Source organism: Dufourea novaeangliae, unplaced genomic scaffold (genome assembly GCF_001272555.1).
Source record: "Dufourea novaeangliae isolate 0120121106 unplaced genomic scaffold, ASM127255v1 scaffold34, whole genome shotgun sequence".
In the NCBI taxonomy this organism is placed as follows: domain Eukaryota; kingdom Metazoa; phylum Arthropoda; class Insecta; order Hymenoptera; family Halictidae; genus Dufourea; species Dufourea novaeangliae.
The window spans coordinates 64,095-84,904 of NW_015373909.1; the positions used below are offsets into that span (position 1 = coordinate 64,095).

Consider the following 20,810-nt stretch of genomic DNA (forward strand, 5'->3'; position numbering starts at 1 on the left):
ACATATTCAAATAAGTAAAGTACCAACACAGAGGAGAAATGGTTTTACGGAGAATACAGCAAGAGATTCATACACAACAAAAAAGTTGCTAAAAAAATGGTGTAGATATCCCGTAAATAAGATCAATTTCAGCAGGTAAGATAAAAAATATTTTAAAGTAGTCATAAAATAACGCTATCTTTGTAAACACACCCAGTGTCATTATTTTGATCTATACTGTATTGAATAAACATGAAGTCAAAATTTAGCGTTAATTCGAGCGTTTATAATTCGTACACAAATCGTGATATGTATGTATCGAGGATAGCTTGGAAATCCCTGTAAAATCGAACGATTTCCATCCATAATAAATGATTTCCCGGTATGGTTATTTGTGTTCAGGTGAATGGAAGATTGTGAAACGCTCAATCAAAAATTTTACGCACGAAGAAGAAATCAGAGCGCGATTGAATGAACGCGATTTCGTGTGAAGGAGTTAAAGGAAGCGAGAGTCGGTCATCCACCGCCAGCCGGTGGGGAGGGTGGGGGTAGATGATCGGGGGATGAAAAAAGGGATTTAATATTCAAAGGTCTTATCGCTTTAATAACTGATCGTCGAGCAGAAGTACTGTAATTTAATCGCCTGGACATAGATTCACGCCGAGAGGAGGACGAAGTAACATGTTTGGAAATATTCAAGGATCTTCGCTTAAACTTTGATTACATCGTTCGACTTCATTGAACGGAAAAGTGGTTTTCATTTCGACGTCGAGTCCCTCCCCCCGTGGATTCATCAAACATTGTAGCGTGCTGTTCGCCGTAAAGTTTCCGCTCGCCGGACGGGTAATTCGCCTGATAAAGAAAGTTTAAGTAACCGAGGGCGTTTGGGGGTGAAGGTGGAGGGGCAACCAGCCGAACCCGATGGCTGGATTTATTATTCGAGGTTGAAGTTTCTTGATTATTCTATCATTGGCGAGACGTAATTACATGTGAGTGCATTTAAACGCGTTCAAAGTTGCACGAACTAACGAAGACGCTATTAAACGTTCACTTATCAAAGTCGAGTAATATACGCGTCGATCGCTTCCAAGGAGATTGCATAAATCGTTTTTCCTCCCCGAGACGAACGGAAAAGTCTCGAAGATTTAAAGGCTCGGAAGATAATAATTTCCTCGGAAGTTCGCAGAACAAGCTATAAATCCAGTTATCTTTACAATTATAAAATCGTAGATCATTTTCAGTTCTACCATAAATTCGTTTCAGCTTTCCAATGTTTCTAACCATCATTTTCTATTTACGTTTTAAAAGAATCTATCTTTCCGTCGACGAATAAACTCAAACCCTAACTCACCACTTCGTGTTATCACGGTCTCGAAACAGTCGAGAAGGAAGAACGATTTCAATCGTATCGTGAATCCTTTCGAATCAAACATCCCTACCCCGGGGGTAACTTTTTTTCTCGCGTTGGGGAAAGCACGGACGGATGTAACATTTGCAATTCCAATCCCGTGCGGCTCACCCTGTATATTTGCGCTTCACTTCTGAAATCTGGACGATAGCTTGCAGTTTCCCAGGATAATTCGATACAACTGGAAATTACACGGCTTGAACCGGGGCGTATCGCCTCGACTACCCCCAATTCCCCTCCCATTCCCGGTTCATTCCCTGTCGACGTGCTCGATCTCAGCTAGGGGTAGTTTCCCGCGATGCGCAGGGTATCTCGTGTGTATACGCGAAAGCGGTAAGGTGCATGAACCGTGTGTGTGTGTATATGTGTGTGTGTATGTGTATGTGTGTGTATATATATATATATATATATATATATATATATATGGTGATTATATGTATACGAATACGTATATCATGGCTACTTGGGCGACACTACAGTAACGTGCAGGCATGCTCACGGGAAACCTCCATCAAGCGACATGCAGTGGTCTACGGTGTTACGCCGATGAAACTATCATATATAGTACAGTCTAAATGGAAATACTTATGTCTAACAAAACTTCGAACTTTGGCAACAATGCAGCGGGATCTGAAATTTCTTGAGGGCTTAATGTATACAATATGTTAAATAACGAAAATTATTCCTCTCGACATACATGACCTCCTAGGAGATTGCTATCTACAAGATTGCCTAAAGAAAGGCTTTGCAATTTTAGTATGCAGGTGATCGAAATGGTTGACGTTGGAGGCAGGTGGATTTTGTAAGCGTTTTTGGAGTTTTCTTATAACCTTTTACAGCACCTGAGTTTATATTATATATCCGGGTGACAGTTATTTATTTATTAAAAAAAAATTCATATTATCGGTGGGACCCTGCTCCCTAGTTTTGTTCCTTTTGATTTAATATTTCGCTACACCAAATTTCAGCTCATTCGATAAATATTATCCCGTGGCGACAACACGTGGAAATTACCTTTTCAAATTTTTATTGAAGGATTTATCTTGTGACTTGATAAGAAACAAACTAGTAATATATACAGAATGATTTGATACACAAGCAAAATTTAAAAAATAGAATATACTTAAGTATCCAAAAATTTCAAGTTTAACTTAAAGTTACATATCGAATGGTGCTTTTAGTACATCTAATGTAGTGTTGTAGTATCTACGTCGGTAACCTTGAACAGTCTGCAATATAAATGAAACAGTATAATATAAAGTAATACACGTATGTAATATCTCATATTAAAGAAAAAGAATACAAATTTTGTACCTTCAATAAAAATTGTTTCTGGTTTGCGTCTTTCGTGATTTTATCATTAAATTCTGTTATAAGCTTAATTCCTTGCTCGGCCGTGTCGTTCACAATTTTGAACTTCTTCATCCTGCTTTGCAACCCTAAGTATTCATTTGAGTCAATCCACTCTGCGAAATTCGTTTAAAAATGTGAATTGGAATATCGAACCTAGAGAATAATATTATTGGATGTTGTCCTATTAATTTTATTAGAATGTCACCGTCGTTGTCTTTTAAAAAATCGTCAACATCCTCTTTCCTTAATATCAATTTTTTACTTATTTCATCTTCACCATCTTTTTGTGTTTCACTTTCCTTTACAATTTTTTCTGTCATCTTTAACTTTTACATACGCGTATTACTTTATATTATACTGTTTCGTAGATACTACAACACTACATTACATGTACTAAAAGCACCATTCGATATATAACTTTAAGTTAAACTTGAAATTTTTGAATACTTAAGTATATTTTATTTTTAAAATTTCGCCTGTGTATCAAATCATTCTGTATGTATTATTGTTTGTTTCTTATCAAGTCACAAGATGAATCCTTCAATAAAAATTGGGAAAGGTAATTCTCTTTTAATTTTCACGTGTTGTCGCCACGGGATAATATTTACCGAATGAGCTGAAATTTGGTGTAGCGAAATATTAAATCAAAAGGAACAAAACTAGGGGTAGTTCCACCGAAAATTTGAATTTTTTTGTTAGTAAATAAATAACTGGCACCCTAATAAATATATATAATCTGTTTTTTCGGTAGATACTTGCTTCGCTAAGCGTATTAGGGATAAAATATTGCCCAGAAACTTTTAGATGCTCAAGAGATATACTTGATTTATCGTCGAATTCTGGCAACCGTCGCAATGATGTAGGATTTAGAGTCTTTTAGAGTTTTGATAGAAGTTTTGACAACGCTTGGCCTCATATATTGTCTGCTCTGCCTTTGCTGCTCGTATTAATAAAATCCTTGTTATTGCTGGCAGCATATTTAAGCGAATGGTTAATACTTAACTGGTTTCTGTTTCAATATGTATACAGTTACTTATAAATGCACTCGTCTACCGTATACGTGTAAAATATCTTACATATTCAGCCAATGTTAATGTTAGAAATACTGATTATAATTTGCATTAACATAAAACTTGATTAATATACCTCAGATTAAGACATTAGAAAAAAGTATTGCGAGAAAAATAACGCGTTGGATAACCAACAGGACCAAATGGAACCTTAATAATTTGTAAGTATTGTTGAAAAAAGATCCGGCCAAATCTACTAGTGCACTTGCAAAGCAGCTTGGAGTTGTAAAATTAAAATTAAAATTAAAACAAAAATTGTGACGGCATTGTTTTAATAAATATTGAAAGGTAAAACATTCCTAGAACTTAGAGTTAACCACCTGATATTTGAAATGTTTGAAAAAAATTGTAACTTTTGGTAGGCTGTTATCGACAATAAAAAAAATCAGAAGTATTTTGAATGATAATTGACATTATACGGTACTGAACATTGCTCGAGCTCCTTGTCTTCTCTGTTATCTCTTGAATAACTGTTCCGACGTTCGGTAGAGCTTCGAATAACGAATAGAAGACAAAAAAGTATTTTGCTATTTATAATCGTTTAAACGTGGAAATTCTTCTTGAATGAGTACACACTTGACAAACAATTATTTAATCTCATTAACTGCTTAAAGGGCAGGGTAACGATCTTAGATGCTTTTCACTATCTACATAGAAGTGATAAAATGTGCCAAACTTAAATCAGGAGTTGTAAAATTACTAAAATTGTAAGGATATTATTTTAATAGATATTTCAAGGTGAAAATTCCGTTAAACTTAGTTAACGATCTAATACATGTTGATAGATAATTTCCTTTCGTATACAATCAATACTGGTAGCTCCAGTGTTAATTATCTGCAGACAATATATCCTGTACCAATACTACAATATAATGAACTACTTAATTATCATATTATTGTTGATATTGTATAATTACCGTTATTCCAGGTTTATAAACTCGTGTCGACAAAGCTCGACGGGCATGAATAAAAAATTGCTCCCATAGGTCCGTAACCGTAATATTTATTCCGTGGGGATCGGCATCGCGCGGCACAAAAACAAACGATGGTACACCATTGGTCGGCTCCGCGATCGATTTTGTCGGTGATTTTCGTTCACCGCGTTTACGCATACGATGTATACTAGGGTGGACCTTAGCTATACGTGGTGAAAAGTTTTATGCGAGATTTTTTTTCACGCTGACCCCTAAAATTGTTCCATTGGGTAAAATAATAGTTGCTGTAAAAGATGAAGTTGATCGGATAACAGGAAGACGTGGTACATCCACGTTGAAGTTAAGTATTGACAATAATAGTGCCACAATATAATTTTTTCAATATAATAGTTAAGTAATACTTATGCTTTTTTTAATTATGTATGTTAAATATTATATTTTGTGTATTTTACTGAAAGTATCAATTCTTTCAGTTATTTTCTTATATTATTTGTAAATTAGTAATAATATTAATTTAAAAAGTTGATGAGCGAATGTTCGACATTAATATTTCATATTTAATAATAATATCCATATGTTTAACTTGAAGTGGTGAATATTATACCATAAGGAGGTGAAGAAAAGAAATACGGTTATTGAGTTTCAACACTTTTTAATGGACGCAAAACAATTCTAAAAACAACTTACAAATTTTTCATACGAGTTGTTTTTTTTTGTGTCTGGAGAGCGCGATGCATTATAAATTGTTTCTCCTGTTCATTACGTGATAGTGCATCATTAAACTCTTGCATGAGTTTGACTCCTCGTCCTCCCGATTCATTAACTACAGCTAAATTACGTACTATATTTAAGCCAACATTATAATTACGATCGCTTGGTCAGTCTGAAGAATCCTTATTTATAAAATCTATAGAAATTAAAGACATCCATATAAGACCCCAACGGATTTTCGATTAATTCTTCTTCATCTTCAGACGATGATGATGATAACGCCGCTGTTTCTTCTTAATTAAATGATACATATAAAAACATGAGAGTAAAGAAACGTAATATCGGATAAGACAAATTACATAACTATGTAAAAATACATACCTTGTAAACTTGATTAATATTTCTCACGTCTTAACTGCTCTTTTTCTTGACGAAGTGTTTTTTTCCTTTGATTTATAAGGAACGCTTTATTTATTTCAATACTTATCATGCCCAAAGTATCATCATGAGCAATGTCGAAAAGATCATCTAATTTTTTAAGAAATGTCTTCTGCAATGTCTTCCACTCCTGGGACAATGCTTTCACTTTTTCAATGCTCCTATCTAATTTTCGTGTTGGAATACGAGTTTTCTCCCATATAACCTTGACTTCTTTCATACCCAGGTGAACACTTGAGCGAAGATTTAATTTTACTTTACGCAGATTGTAAAATAACACGCGTAAGACGTGTCCATTAGATGGCAACTTAGGATCAATGATTTGACTTTCGTCATGGTCGAGAAGATAGAAATTTTCTCTTCCCCTGGTTTCAATCTTCGATTTGAATTTTTACAGTTATTGTCACGATCACGTATTGTTCTCTCTGAACGCTCAGAATAAACTAGCTGAATCGGTATTACTGTAAGGTCTTCTAGGCTAGGTGTTCTGCCCTTTCCTAAACGATATTTCCTTCTTCACAGGTAGGGACCTAATGGCTCCTGATTCAGAACTCTTGAAAAGTTCGAGTATTATATCTGAACAGCTGTGATTGCATTTTCAAGGCTAAGGATTGATTTACACAAAACTTTGTAACGTACAGCATGCTGTCCATGTCGAAGGCTGAATCTTATATTTTAGTGTTGCTGCGGGCCAGTTAATGAGAAATATTCTTAATTCGAATAAATTAAATTCGTGTTTTAATGTACATATGGACAAAACTAAATACTAAATAAGTAAAGAATTATGCTATTCTCGAAAATATAAAATATTCCACTTAAATTTTTAAAAACATACTACTCGTTACATTTAGCGTGCAGTTATTCCTATTTCCAAACTTCGCATTCGAAGTGCCACGTCTTCCCGACGTCCAATTGATCTCAAATTTTGTATAAATTATTTTTTCGTGAAATGGAACAATTTTAGGAGGCGGCGTGCTAAAAAACGGCTCGATTACCCATCACTACCCGCGAGTCCATTACTCGGAGGGTTAAACAACAAACTTGGAAGTGTATAAAATTACAATGAGACAGCAATTGGTATAATCGATCAATTTTATCATTCTTACGAGAAAAATGTTTAAACAGTTTGTCTTTTATCGACTTCAAGCACAAAATTGCCTTTTTTAAAGCATCAAGTAAAGTTCAACTTTGAAGCGAAGCCTGCACATTATAATATATCCTACATTTTTATTTACAATTTCATTTATTTTCCGAGATTCTTATCAATAAGTTTTCACCCACTATTGCATTTTGGACAACGTTGCGTACAGATGAAGTTATCCGTCATTAATTAGGGGAGCTTGTAATGGATGCAAGTGGCTTCTGTTTCGACTTCAAGTATCTCCGTCGCTATGTGGACCCGTTGTCATTTTGGACTGATGTTGTCATGGCAGGCTGAATGGTTTGGCGTTTCTCTAGCTCCAATGCTGCGCTGAACCTCTAATCTACCGTAATGCTCTATCTTTACTTTTGTAGTGTCATTAATTATTATGAATCTCACTTCTTGCTTTGTGTATAAAATTAAATTTTTATTTCATATTTTAGTTTTGCACGGATATACAGTTCATTTATTTTGCTTCTTGCGTATTTGTCGATAGAACACAATACGAACGATAGTACACTAAAATGGCTCATGGAGAAATGATTGAAAGTGCCTTCAAAATTGTGAGAAAATATTAGATAAATTTAAGACGACTAATTAATTCTGTCTAAGTAGCTTACAGTTTTCTATTCTATAAACACTAATGGGATGATTTATTATCTATTTCTACTACTTTGATAGTGATTTATAGTCAATGGCACGTAAAACATATAAAGTAATGCCAGGTGAAAAAATCAATAACAAATGCCTCCATTTTAGAGAAAGTGAATCTTTAAAGAAACTACAAATAAAAACCTAAAAAGCTACCTATTTTCTAATAATTTTGTTTCTAATGAAATGTTTCAAAAGTACTAACGATTAATCATACAATTTTTTATTTATAAAGGTATTTACTAAATTACAAAATTTAATATAAATGGACATTAAATTTCTAGTTATATGTGCATTTTAATTAAGGTATATCTAAATTGTGCCCATGATAGGTCACTGGTGGACTTTGTAATACTATTATACATAAGACAGCCTATATGCAGGGCGGTTATTTAGTGCGGGTGGGCCCGATTGAAGGATAATTCTTCACGAAAAAATAAGTCGATAATAAGACTTGGCATTCAAGAAATATGACTTTCAATATTTGTAAAATACACATGCAATTAAACAGAACGTGGTTAAAGCGTCTGTTAATTATCCGCAGCTCCTACTTATTCTAGATGGATCCGTAACGGATATACAGAGTGTAACAAAAATGTTGCATGTCCATAAAATGGGTCACTCGTGGGGCGATTTGAAACAAGTTTTTCTGTAGCAGAAATGTTATCCGTGTCTTTGTTAACCAGATATTAACGAAAAACCCCGACCAATCAGAGTGCGAGTCTACCCACCAAGCTTCCGCGGTAGTGTTGGCTATGTGCTGCGCTTCTGCTATGAAGCTACGAACAAGCAAGGTGGCGTGCAGCGAAGAAAACTGCGTATAATATCAAATCAAAAAGACGTGATTTTTATCATCTTCAGTTTGCCATTTAAAGTGATTAATGAATAAAGCATATATGGAGGAAAATCGTGTGTAACGTAAAAAGGTGAGTACATAGTTCTTCTTTCAAACAGAATCGAAAATAATAATAATTTGAAGTGAGATAATAAGGAATGTATAATTCCCTTTTCAAATAACGTATTAACAAAAAGGTAATGATACAGAAAATACACGAAAAGTGGTCCTTGTTCGTTATTGAGATAAAAATCTGTAATTTAATAACGGGCAACAATGTTACTGCTAATGAATAAGTCTCTTTAAAAAGCCCGAAACAAAATTTACATACGGAAACTTGCAGAATGATCACCGGCAATAAGCTTGCGTTGAATTAAAAAAATAATAATAACTAATAAATTGAATTGAACTCGCCCTTTCGGAAATTCACTGTACCAGTCCTGGTCATCGACGAAAGAAACGGTTTATGGTAGAGTAGCGCCTAGTCCACAGGTGATCGCAGGTACAAGGAACCAGTTAAGATGCGTAACGTCAACTGCGTTAGGATTATTCCACCAAATATGTATTCACTTCACAGCACGACCATTAACACAAATCACCTGACACGATCACTTAACGTATTTTTAATCGAACGTGTTGTTCCTACGTTATGAAAATTGGGGGCCCCGAAAGAGGCCGAGTGTTTTCAATGTAACCGATATGTTACACGTAGCCAAACGCTTGCACAGCAGCATCCGCGTTTCCATTATTACCCCCAGAACATTGCGTAATACTTTCATGAACTGAATATATTTTACGCCCGATTGCTAACCGACTGACAGAAGTTTTCCGAAGAAACTTCCTCTACCTCCAAGTAGCTTCTCACTCTTACCACGGCAACAGGGTTTAGGTAAAAAAAATCAGCGTTCTGGGAAAATACAGACCTAACCCCAGACTAGGCGCTACTTTACCATAAACCGTTTCTTTCATCGATGACCAGGATTGGTACAGTAAATTTCCGAAAGGGCGAGTTCAATTCAATTTATTAGTTATTATTATTTTTTTAATTTAACGCAAGCTATGACTTATTGCCGGTGATCATTCTGCAAGTTTCAGACTTTTTAAAGAAACCTATTCATTAGCTGTAACAATGTTACCCGTTATTAAACTACGGAATTTATCTGAATAATGATCAACGATCACTTCTTGTGCATTTTCTGTTTCATTACCTTTTTATTAATACGTTATTTGAAAAGGAAATTATGCATTCCTTATCATCTCACTTCAAATGATTATTTTTGATTCTGTTTAAAAAAAGAACTATGTATTCGTCTTTTTACGTTACACACGATTTTCCTCCATATGTGCTATATTCATTAACCACTTTAAATGGCAAACTGAAGATGATAAAAATCACGTCTTTTTTATTTGCTATTATACGCAGTTTTCTTCGCTGCATGCCGACTTGCTTGTTCGTAGCTTCGTAGCAGAAGCGCAGCGCATAGCCAACACTACCGCGGAAGCTTGGTCGGTAGACTTGCACTCTGATTGCTCGGGGTTTTTCGTTAATGTCTCTTTTGTTAACGAAGGCTTCGATAACATTTTTCCTAAGGAAATACTCGTTCCAAATTACTTCACGAGTGACCCATTTCAGGGACCTGTAACATTTTTTTTACACTCTGGATGTTCAAAGGTGATTGTCTCTGAAACGGAATAATTTCACGTCAGAATTAGGACTCTCTCCCCGAAAAATCAGTTCGTCGTCGGTTATATTTCCAATAATGGTTCACTCTGTACACCCATAAACCCTACATCATTTTATAGTTCACCGTACACCTAAATGCCGTAAAGAATATCTTCCACGTTCTCCAAAAACTCATCACTTACCGTTCGATCGCATAATTTTTCACCGAAACTCATCGAACAAAATCTCAGTCTCAATTTTCTTGCGACTGTGGTACACGAAACAACGTAAAAAAAAACGTTCAATGCATTCCGTGAAAGTATGCTTAAGGACGTTCCGCCGACAGTTTCATGGCGAGAAGAGTTCACGGGCAGCGGTCAAGCGTTCGCGGATAGTACAGCCTATAGAACGTCGGTAAGGAAGGTTGTGCTACAGAGAAGCGTTTCAAAGCGTAGAAGCTCGGCAAGCGAAACGGAATTGAAAAACAGAAAGATACAGAGATATATAGAGATATATATATATAGAGTGAACGTAAGTAAGAGAAAAGAAGGAAAAGAAAGAAAACAACGCAGTGTTTGTACGACCAATGACGGACGCCGAAAGAGGCTCGTACGTGGGCGTCATCTCTGGCCCAACAAATTGCATTGTGCACTATTTGCGCCACGACAAGTGGCGAGTCTGTGTGTACGCGTGCCCACATCTCGCGACACCAGCGTGGAGATTCCATGTGCACACACACGATCTGTGGCTAAGCTCACCTACGCACACACAAAACACGCGCGCCCATCATACTCTCCCACCCAGCGAAACCAAATACCCAGTCACACATACACACACACACACGCACGCACGCGCAAACACACACACGCACACAGACAGAGAAAAAGATAACAATATAATGTGTACGCGGTTCATAGTGATTTATAGCGACCAGAAGCATACTGCACACACTGACAATGATACAGCTCATATAGGTGTTGTATTTATACCTATAATTATAAGAAATATATATAAGTATATATATATATATGTCCATGAACATAGTGTTTGCAAAGTTTCGATTGTAGTCGCAACGTCGCACGAGCTATACTCTCTGTCTTTAATGCGATCGTCGGCTGGCCGAAAGGTTAAGGAACAAAGGATATGCAAGGTTTCGAGGACAGGGGCACGGTGCTATTCGCCGAATTTTTTCCGTGGTGTTTTCTTTTTTGCCTCTTTTGCCGCTGTTCGGTTCCCTCTTTGATCACATCTGTTGTTTGTTTACTCGAGACGTCCGCCTGATAACTCGTGGCGTCCAGAACCTACGAGACAGCAGAGGCCTGAGAGGTTAGGGGAGAAAGAAGGAATGAGATATATCAAGCAGCACCTCGCGAGGATTGACTGTCTTGGGAGGGGAAAGATGAAAGGAACAAGGGAAATTAACACACACACACACTGTGCGTGTGTGAGAGAGAGAGAGAGGGTGGTGGAGTTGGAATGAAAGGAAAAGGATATCTCGTGGAGGCTCGCCAACGGATATAAAAATCGCGAGTCACGTCCCAGGTGACAGTGTCGACTTGATTTGGTTTCCGCACAGGGCTCAACACCTGGGGTCCAGTCTCGTACACTCAGCTCCAAACTCGCTCTCTGGATCTCAACCGAACACGTGTCCAGCTCCGTTGCTTCGATTTACGGTGACACGCTGTGACGGAGTATTCCTTTTTAGCTTCTATCCGAATATACTGTTCGTTCTCTCTTTCGGAATAACCCGATCTTTTGTTCACTATTTCACATTTTGTGCAAGCTTTTCCCCCGATTCGATTGTAACAACGCCCGAAATGCATTGATTAAATTTATCATACACGTGATTCGTGAAACATTAATTCCTGAGCGACCGCGTAACGGCTCGATAGAAACCTGCATTCACAGAGATCGATCCAGTTTCACGCCAGTTTGAAACTGATTGCAGACACCGGAACAGTTACCTTTGAACACTACAAAAGTATACGCAATACACAATACGCCATATGATTACGCCTATATACGTATCTTAAATATTCAGAAAGGAAATATATATATGTATATATGTGTGTGTATACCATACATGTATACGATACGTGACGCTGTAATACACGCTTATATACGTATACAACTATAGATTTTACGAAGGAATACGTGTAAGTTTACACGTATATATGCGTGCCTCCAGCGTATGTGCGGCCTGTGGTGCTCGAATCGTGAATGCCTCTCCCCTCCCCAACAACTCACCCTCTGGATATAGATTCAGGACGTGTGTGTGTGCTGTTTGTAAACGAAATGCATTATTGTAAGCCACTTTTTCGGCGGTATCATAGATAGTACCCTTCCTCCCAGCCCCCACCCCGAGGCATACACACACATCCCACTCTCACCCCTTCGAAGCCCAGTGTGTTCGAGATATACCCTTCGTTCACTTTTATTCCTCCGGCTCGTAAATCCCTTCTACGTGATAAAACGAATCGCCGGAAAATGATATTGCAGCCGGGACAATCGTAAAAAGCGTTAGACCGGATTGAGGCATGGTTGGACGCATTTTTCGATGGCCGATTTCGGCACCCCCTCCTCGCCTATCGCTTTTTGCGGTTTGTTTTTGTTAATCCCCCCACAACTACCCTCCTTTCTACCCGCCTATGTGCCATTGTTGTTGACCTCTCGTCGCTGATTCGAGCACCACGGGTACGGCCATGCAACAAGAACATCGCAAATCGAATTAAACGAGTCAACCATAAACCATAAACGAAGTGGACAAGAATATATCTTGCGAAGACTGTGGAACGTAGCAAGGTTCCCTTGTAACAGTTCAGCCAGCCAAACAGCTGTGACGAGCTATAAAAACGTAGGTTAGTAGGCCATCCGTGTAGTGTAACATGTGAGTATGTATGTGTGTGTGTATATACATGTATACATACACACACATACATATATGTGGATGTGTGTGTGACGTGCCAATATGCTCCTTGCTGCCAACATAAATATCGGGAGTCCCCCGGGGGTGCCTATGTGTCCCTCGGTGCACGTATTTTTTCGCGTGTACGCCCGTCGTGTGTTTCGACGGGAAAAATACTTGAATTTTCGACCGTTTCGCGATCGACGGACGGTTACTGTACACCAGAATCCGTTCGTGTACGAGTATCACCGCGATCAGGGTAGCGTTAATGACCGGTCCGAATTTCGAGGAACAAAAAATGGTTAACGACATTATTAATCAGCCGTGTATGTTTGCCAAACTTACGTTCGTACTCGCCAAAGTTTGTCGTTCTTTTGAATTTTGCCGCGGATCCCCGAATGAGTATATTGCACGAAAGTGCACACACACGTATGCACGCCGGGGGATAATTGCGAGACATAGAAATCGGTAACAAGGCGGCATAGTGGGGATGAATCGGTGGCGAATCGGGATATGTTGATACTCAGACGGATCCCGCGGCCGACACGATTGATACGTATGGATCGACGTCGATCGATCGTTACGGCGGCATGATAATTCGATCCGCGAGTGATAAATGTAGACAGAGACAAATTTCACGTTTGTTAACTTTTCGACAGAAGAATGTGATTTAAGAAAGGGTGGGTGGGTGGGCGTGACGGGTACGAACGATAGGGGAGGGGTTATGGGTGGTGGTGGTGGTGGGGGGAAAGAGATGAACGAGAACGGCTGTCGATTGTGAGTTCTGTATATGAGTTTGAGAATGCAAACTGTACCATCAACACTTCGGACACGGAGCTGATGCTGAGGACATACATGGTGACACCGACCTCCACTGGTGGACCTGCAATCAACAAAACCATCCGGCCTTGGTCGCTGTGATTATCCGCTAGTTTCTATGTTTCCGTACAATATGACAGGTAGATTGTACTCGTATATAAAATAACACCGTGACGTTCGTGACTTGCCCCTGACTCGCGGACAGGCGAAGGTTCGTCGAATGAAACAGAAAATGAAAAGAACGAAATCATACATGTGCTGTCTCGTAAATATAACGACAGATGCATCTGGATCCGATCCGTTATTTCAATGGCCATTCTCTGGTGAACTTTGGATTGCGTTCGACTGATCGTATCGTGAAGGGATATACGAGAGTCAGGGGCGAAATGCAAGCGTACATGTCGAAGAGAGCTCGCACCCTGCACGGAACCAAATCAACAGCACTCGTCGGCCACGTTGCTTTCTAAGCTAGAAGAATTATTCATACTTGACTCGTTATGTATAGTATATATGTATAAATCCCTTGTCTATTATATACAGGGTGATTCATGTAAATGCATGTCAATAAATCAGAGGGTAAATTTACACAGTAATATAAGTAAAGAGAGAACGTAATTTGAACATTTTACGTCCTATACACATTAATTTTTCGAGTTATGAATGATTACAGAAAATGTTCGAAGCGCCCCCTAAACACACGTACTGCACGTCGTAGCATGGAGTCCCGTAACCGATGGAAAATACGAGGTATTCATCGAATACTCTCAAATCCTATTGTATCCTTTCTTGCAAATTTGTGCAAATTATTCACTTGCGTTGAATTGACAGTACTTTTTAAACGGTCCTGAAAATAAGAGTCTAATGGGTTGAGATCGTGCACTTCGAACATTAAAGTATAAAGGACACATATTCATAAGACGTTTTGCACTTATATCAATGTATAAATTTACCCCCTGAAGTATCGACGTGCATTTATGAATCATCCTGTGTGTATATCTATAAACTCATCACAAGTCACGTAGCAAAAGGTGACTTTCACCTTACTTAACTATCGCTTTTGGTTTTCTTTCTTTTTTCCCGTTACGCTTTCGTTCATACCGCTCTTAATTGTAACGGTTTCCAGTTATCCGCTGGCTTTTGTAGTTAGCCGAGCACATCGTGTCGTTTCTAATTACTAGACTGTGGATTTGTATGAAAAATCACATTTTAGAAGGTTCTTCGTAAAGACTAAAAAAAATGTAGGAAGTTCTTTCTATACCCAAGTATCTTATTGGGCTCGAAAGAAAATAGAAAATCCGTTGCATCTGACGATAAATTTCGTGCTTCATTGTATTTCACAGATACCTATAGACTATAAATGCATAAAATCCGCAGTCTATTAATTTCATTCCGTCCAAACTAGACGCTCTGGTCTCTATGTCGTATGTATATGCTTCACAGGGATAAAGAAAAAAGAAGAATCGGATCCTGTTCGTTCTCAGACCTTTACCGATCGGATCTCTCGCGTTCGTCACCTATTCCATCCCCCGTGATCGGTTCAACCGGTTTCACGGTTGATCGGTTATGTAATCGCTACCAAATCTAACCCCGTGAAATGATGGAACACGGTATGTGTCGCACAAAAATACGCTGCCATCATCACTGCGATCATCGATTCCGCACGAATCTTATTGGTCATGGCTCTCGGGTCTTTCGATGTACAGGATGGTAAAAATTCGATGGCTTCGTAACTTCTAGGTTGAATAATATTTGTCAAACGACGAAAGAGAAGTGCTAATAAACATGGGTCGATAAGTTAATATTTTCAAAGTTGTAAATAATTTTGATACTTTCTCACTTCAGGAGCTATCGTACCGTGTGGAAATAATGGATTACCTTAATTTCTTCTTCCTCTGGTAACAGGAATTACCATTTCTTCTTCCTCTGGTAACAGAAGGTTCTCTACAATTCTTATTAGTGTCTTTTTTTATACAATTTTCTTCATTGTTTCCATACGGTACGGTAGCTCTCGAAGCGAGAAAGTTTCATTCGCTTTAACCAAAACAAAACATTGTTTATAACTTTGAAAATATTAATTTCTCGACACATATATATTAGGCCTTTTCTGTCATCATTTGGCAAATACTATCTATCCCAGAATTTATGAATCTTTTTTTTGCATAACCCTGTATACTATGACATGTTTCTTTTTTGGACGTCGTTCTTTTAAAACACGTTGAGAGACCCAAAGTAATTTTCGTGTTCGAAAAAAACGAACATGTGATAACGTGCGGTGTCAGACACAAGGGGGGTTAGGGGGTGAGAAGGTAGTGTGGTGGATAGTGATTCTGGCAAATGGGGCGAGGGTTCACAAAGTCGGGAGCGCGGGGGGGGGGGGGGAGTAAAATATAGAATAATAAGAATTGTAAGTGGTGGCAGGCGGGCAGCCCATTTCAGCAACCGCGGCATAGCAGCTAGCGTCTAAAAATGGTCTAACGGGACGGTCGTGCGTATGTAATATCCAAAATTGAACAAGATACTATATTCTTCTACTAATAGAGGAAACAAAAATGTTATCGTTCCGTTTCGTCGTTCCGCACAATAGAGCAGACCACGCTTCAGACAGCATAAGGCTAATAAAAGTATAACAAGCAGGAAACAGTGAGACATATATATATATATACACATATATATATATAACCCATAAGTTCTTGCCCTTTTCAACCAGTTTTGTGTGTGTGTATTTGTGTGTATTTGTGTGTATTGGGCAGTCCCATAAGTCCTTGCCATTTTCAACCAGTTTTATTTTTATTTTGTATTTATGAAAACTTAATTTCTATTCCACGAAATAATCACCGTCATTATCAATAACATTCAGATATCTGCTCGGCAAGTTTTGAATGCCTTTCTCCCAGAAAGATCGGCGTTGGGATGTAAAAATGTCACCAATGTACTTTTTGAGGGTGGTATACTTGTCATAGTTCTTGCCCAGTAGATGTCGTTTAAGAGCTCGGGACAAGTGAAAGTCCGAAGGTGTAATGTCCGGGCTGAAAAACTTTGACATATGCTGACACGAGCGGCCCGATCATGATCGGTCAACGCGTGAGGCGTCCATCGCGACATCACTTTGCGGTAGCTCATCGAAATAAAGTGGCGATCGATGGTTGTGATGATGATCGAAGAGCATTCTCCAAAACTTGCGTGCTGGAATATGGGTGCAGCTCGAGTTTACCATGTAGATCATCTTCGTCGAAGGTAGTTGGTCGGCCAGAGCGGGGTTGGTTTTAACACCTTATATTGCCCTCATCAAGGTACGTATATCAGAAGCGTACTTTCCGATCGCTACTAGTACCTGGCCCGATTGCAGCGTTAATCTTCTTAGCTGTCTCCGTTGAAAGGTGCTCATACAACATAATAGTTTGCAGTTGACGTTGTTCCATTTTCGTTCTCTATTAATCTCCCTCTTACGCCCGCGCCAATTTATACCCATTACTTGCACATTCTGAAAACTTCTCGGGCCGGCTTCGATTCAAAAACGAAAACGTTCGAGAAACAACGAACTCGGCAAGGACTTATGAGGCAGCCCAATATGTTCGTCTACTAGATTCGGAAAAATTGGAAGATCTAGTATGAATTATAGGCCTTTCAGAGATGTAGAGCAGCGATGGGCAACTCAGCGCCCTCCAAACTCACTGGCGGGCAGCGTGCGGGTACATAGTAGTGGTGGGGGAAATGAGTGACTGAGAGCGCGTATCTATAACTCACTTCATACGCAAGCGACGTTTCCTGTCGCGCATCCCCTCCACAGGAGCCCGCGGTTGCCCGCCATTTCTCCGTACGGGCAACGTGCCCGGCGGGCGCGGTTGCCCATCACTGATGTAGAGTATCGTCGATTGCCAACGTGTTCGGTAAGAAATAAATTAGTGTGTGGAAAAATATAATGAGACAGTGTGTGTTTTTCTAGTGAGTGTGCGTGTACAGATACATCCGCCATTGTTCTTTAAGTTCTTCATATTCTCTTTATTATTGTTTTTTTCTTCTGAGTGTAGCCTACTAAGTCTTTGTGAGCGCACTTTTATAGTTTCACGCAACACGGAAATAGTACTTTGTCCATTTTTGGGTTCCGTGTTGTTCTGTTTTGTAGTAGTTTCCGAATCTCTTCGGGTGTCGGTCCGTGTTCCATGCACGCGCATAATTATTCTAACATCGATACGAACCGCTACTATGGTAACTAGGCGAACGTAATGGAACGTATCAAGTTGGTCAGAACTCTGAACCGAATCCGGTTTATCTCGTTAGCCGGCAAGTTGTTGTGGCGAGCCGTGATTGTCATCGCTTATGAGGGATTGATACACTGCATCCTTGATACGTATATTGTTCGGCAGAGGAATTAATGAAAAGTACTTCGAAGGTAATTATATAGAATATTATAAGTAACATAGATCATGCTTGGGAATTAACTGCTCTTCTCGGTCGATTTTCAATAGCAACGCCCTTAGTGCTTGATGCATCTCAGGTGCGTACCATTAAAGCTGCACTCGTATCAATAGATTTCTTTTGTATTATTATTTATCGTATTATTCCTTGTAAAATATGGACAATTTGAAATCAGAATTAGTACTTGCTAATTAGTAAGCGATTATTAACTTGGGTGATGTGGAAACCTACTGATATGAGTGTGGCCCTAATCTTCCACGTGCGGTTCAGATGGTACGCGCCTGAGGTGTATCGAGCAATGTGGCCGTCGCAGAAGTGAAGGCCCTCAGGGAGCGAAAGAGGACGTTGCTTTTAAAAATCGCTCGAAAAGAGCAGTTAATTCCCAAGCCTGATTATAAATCATTCGCAGAACAGAAAAGTTTGACTTCTAGCGATACAAGAAAGTGTTTGAAGTATAAAATCGCTCCCTCCGATAGGATAAGTATAGTAAAAGTGTCTCTCGATATTCTACGTATTGGAACCGTTCGAGAGCGAACATCGAGGCAGGGTTCTATTTTTGCGTTCTACGAGAAAGAGAAGTAGCATAAACTGAGAGTAAACGAGATAGAATTGCAATGAGACATCAATAAGGAGTCATCCATTGATAGAAAATTGAAATTTTTCTGTCTTTTGTTATATTTTTGAATCGGTGATGTTCTTCTAATGAAACGGAATTTATTTTTTAATGTTATTCTCATATTACTTCTGTGTTAAAAATAATGATTAGATTCATTTACATACGAAGAACTTCACAAATGTATTGAGAATGAATTAACCCAAGTAATATATAAATTTTACTTTTACTTTCTGCTTTTTACCTATCAGATTACATACTACACGCGTCGTGTGAGGAAGAAAGTACAGTAGAACTCCATTTATTGGAATGAAGTGTTATTTAGTGCTCAATTTACGGAACTCTTGTTGAGTTCCTATTATCTGAACTACTGCCAAGCGTCACTCTAGTTATATGAATATCTGCAACAGCTAGAATATAAACAATAGATCAACGCATTAAAAGAAATCACAATCATGCTTTAGTCATTTACGATTAGAATTAGTTTATTAAGCATTAAGAAAATTATTGTTCTCGCAAATTTACTTCCTAACTTATAAGGAGTTTGAGACATTACTATAAGCAGAACGAGCAAATGTATGATTGAATCCACTTCTCTGGATGTGAACTCCGGTTAGTTGAAGGAAATATCATAGTAGTACCATCGACGAACTCCTGTTATATGAACGATCCAGTTATATGAACCGTAGGGTTCGGGTAAACGGAGTTCTACTGTAAATGGGTAAATGTTTAAACAAACAACCGAGGAGAAACTGCAATAAGACGAAGAATGTATTTCTCAAAATTAGTAAATTATTAACTTTTCTTAAAAAGAAATATACATATTTGTAAAAACCATTTAGCTATTATTCTGTTTACTTTTCGATTTTTAATTCCTTCTAACGTGTAGTAATAACTTCGCCTAAGCTTCCCAAGGAGTCATCCAATAGAAATTAATCGTCAGCCTGACTCTGCTGCTTTATAAGTTACAATCCAGTCAAACTACGAGTACGGTACCTAATACTCGCTTCCAAAGGCCCGTTTGCACGTTGAAATAATTTGCACAAACTGACTTGTGCATTCACATTCACGTTTAAATGGAAGCTAATGACTCTGACAAATAATTACCATTGCTATTCTTATTATTTATCTGTAATAACTAATTATAATTTTCTTCTTTACATGTATATAAAACAACTACGCCAGGTAGACTGAACGTGTAATACACGAGTCAGTTTGCGAAACTTACATGAACGTATAAACAGTCCTTAAATAAAATACAACATTTCAGTTCGTTTGAGCAAACATATGAAATGGACGTTAACTCTCAAATTCTGAAACCTGTGCACGTTGTATGCATTAAAAAGTGTCGATATATCAGACTTTCCGTATCGTCAACAGTTACTAACGTCACAGACAATTCAGCCTAGCTACAAACACTTTCTACAAAACGAAATACCTCGGTGACTATCAGCTCGAACGGGTCCTTGGGGCGACGAATAGTCTAACCGAATACACGAGGATGAAGAGGACCTCTTCGTTCGAATTGAAATTATCGTCGACTGAAGGGCACCTGCCGTGTCGCAGCGTGCCAAGAGAATTGTACACCCGAAACGGTTCGAAGGATCGCTCCAGGGGAGTCGGGGCGACACGGTCCTCGGATTGTTCCAGACGTTTTCACGAAACAAAGAACAAATCAAAGGAATACGCACAGGCACAGGCACAGGAACAGACACACAGGCAGGCACACAATCACACACACACCGGAGTGGTGCGGTTCCTGTGCACGGTAACCGAACTAATTTCATCGAGGAAGCGACGGCAATTGGCCCTCGACACGTAGCGATCGGAACGACGAGGCAGAGGAGCCCCCGCCCCCCCCGAAGCCGCCACG

At 38.7% G+C, this 20,810-nt stretch overlaps 1 protein-coding gene across 1 annotated transcript in view; it reads right to left on the reverse strand.

Annotated features, from left to right (window-relative positions):
- The window catches only part of LOC107193885 (gamma-aminobutyric acid receptor subunit beta), a 143,394-nt gene that overhangs the window by 37,459 nt on the left and 85,125 nt on the right, over positions 1–20,810 (reverse strand). Inside the window, 1 exon segment of the mRNA XM_015583421.1 lies at positions 13,905–13,972. Within this exon segment, the coding sequence (XP_015438907.1) occupies positions 13,905–13,972 (68 nt within the window).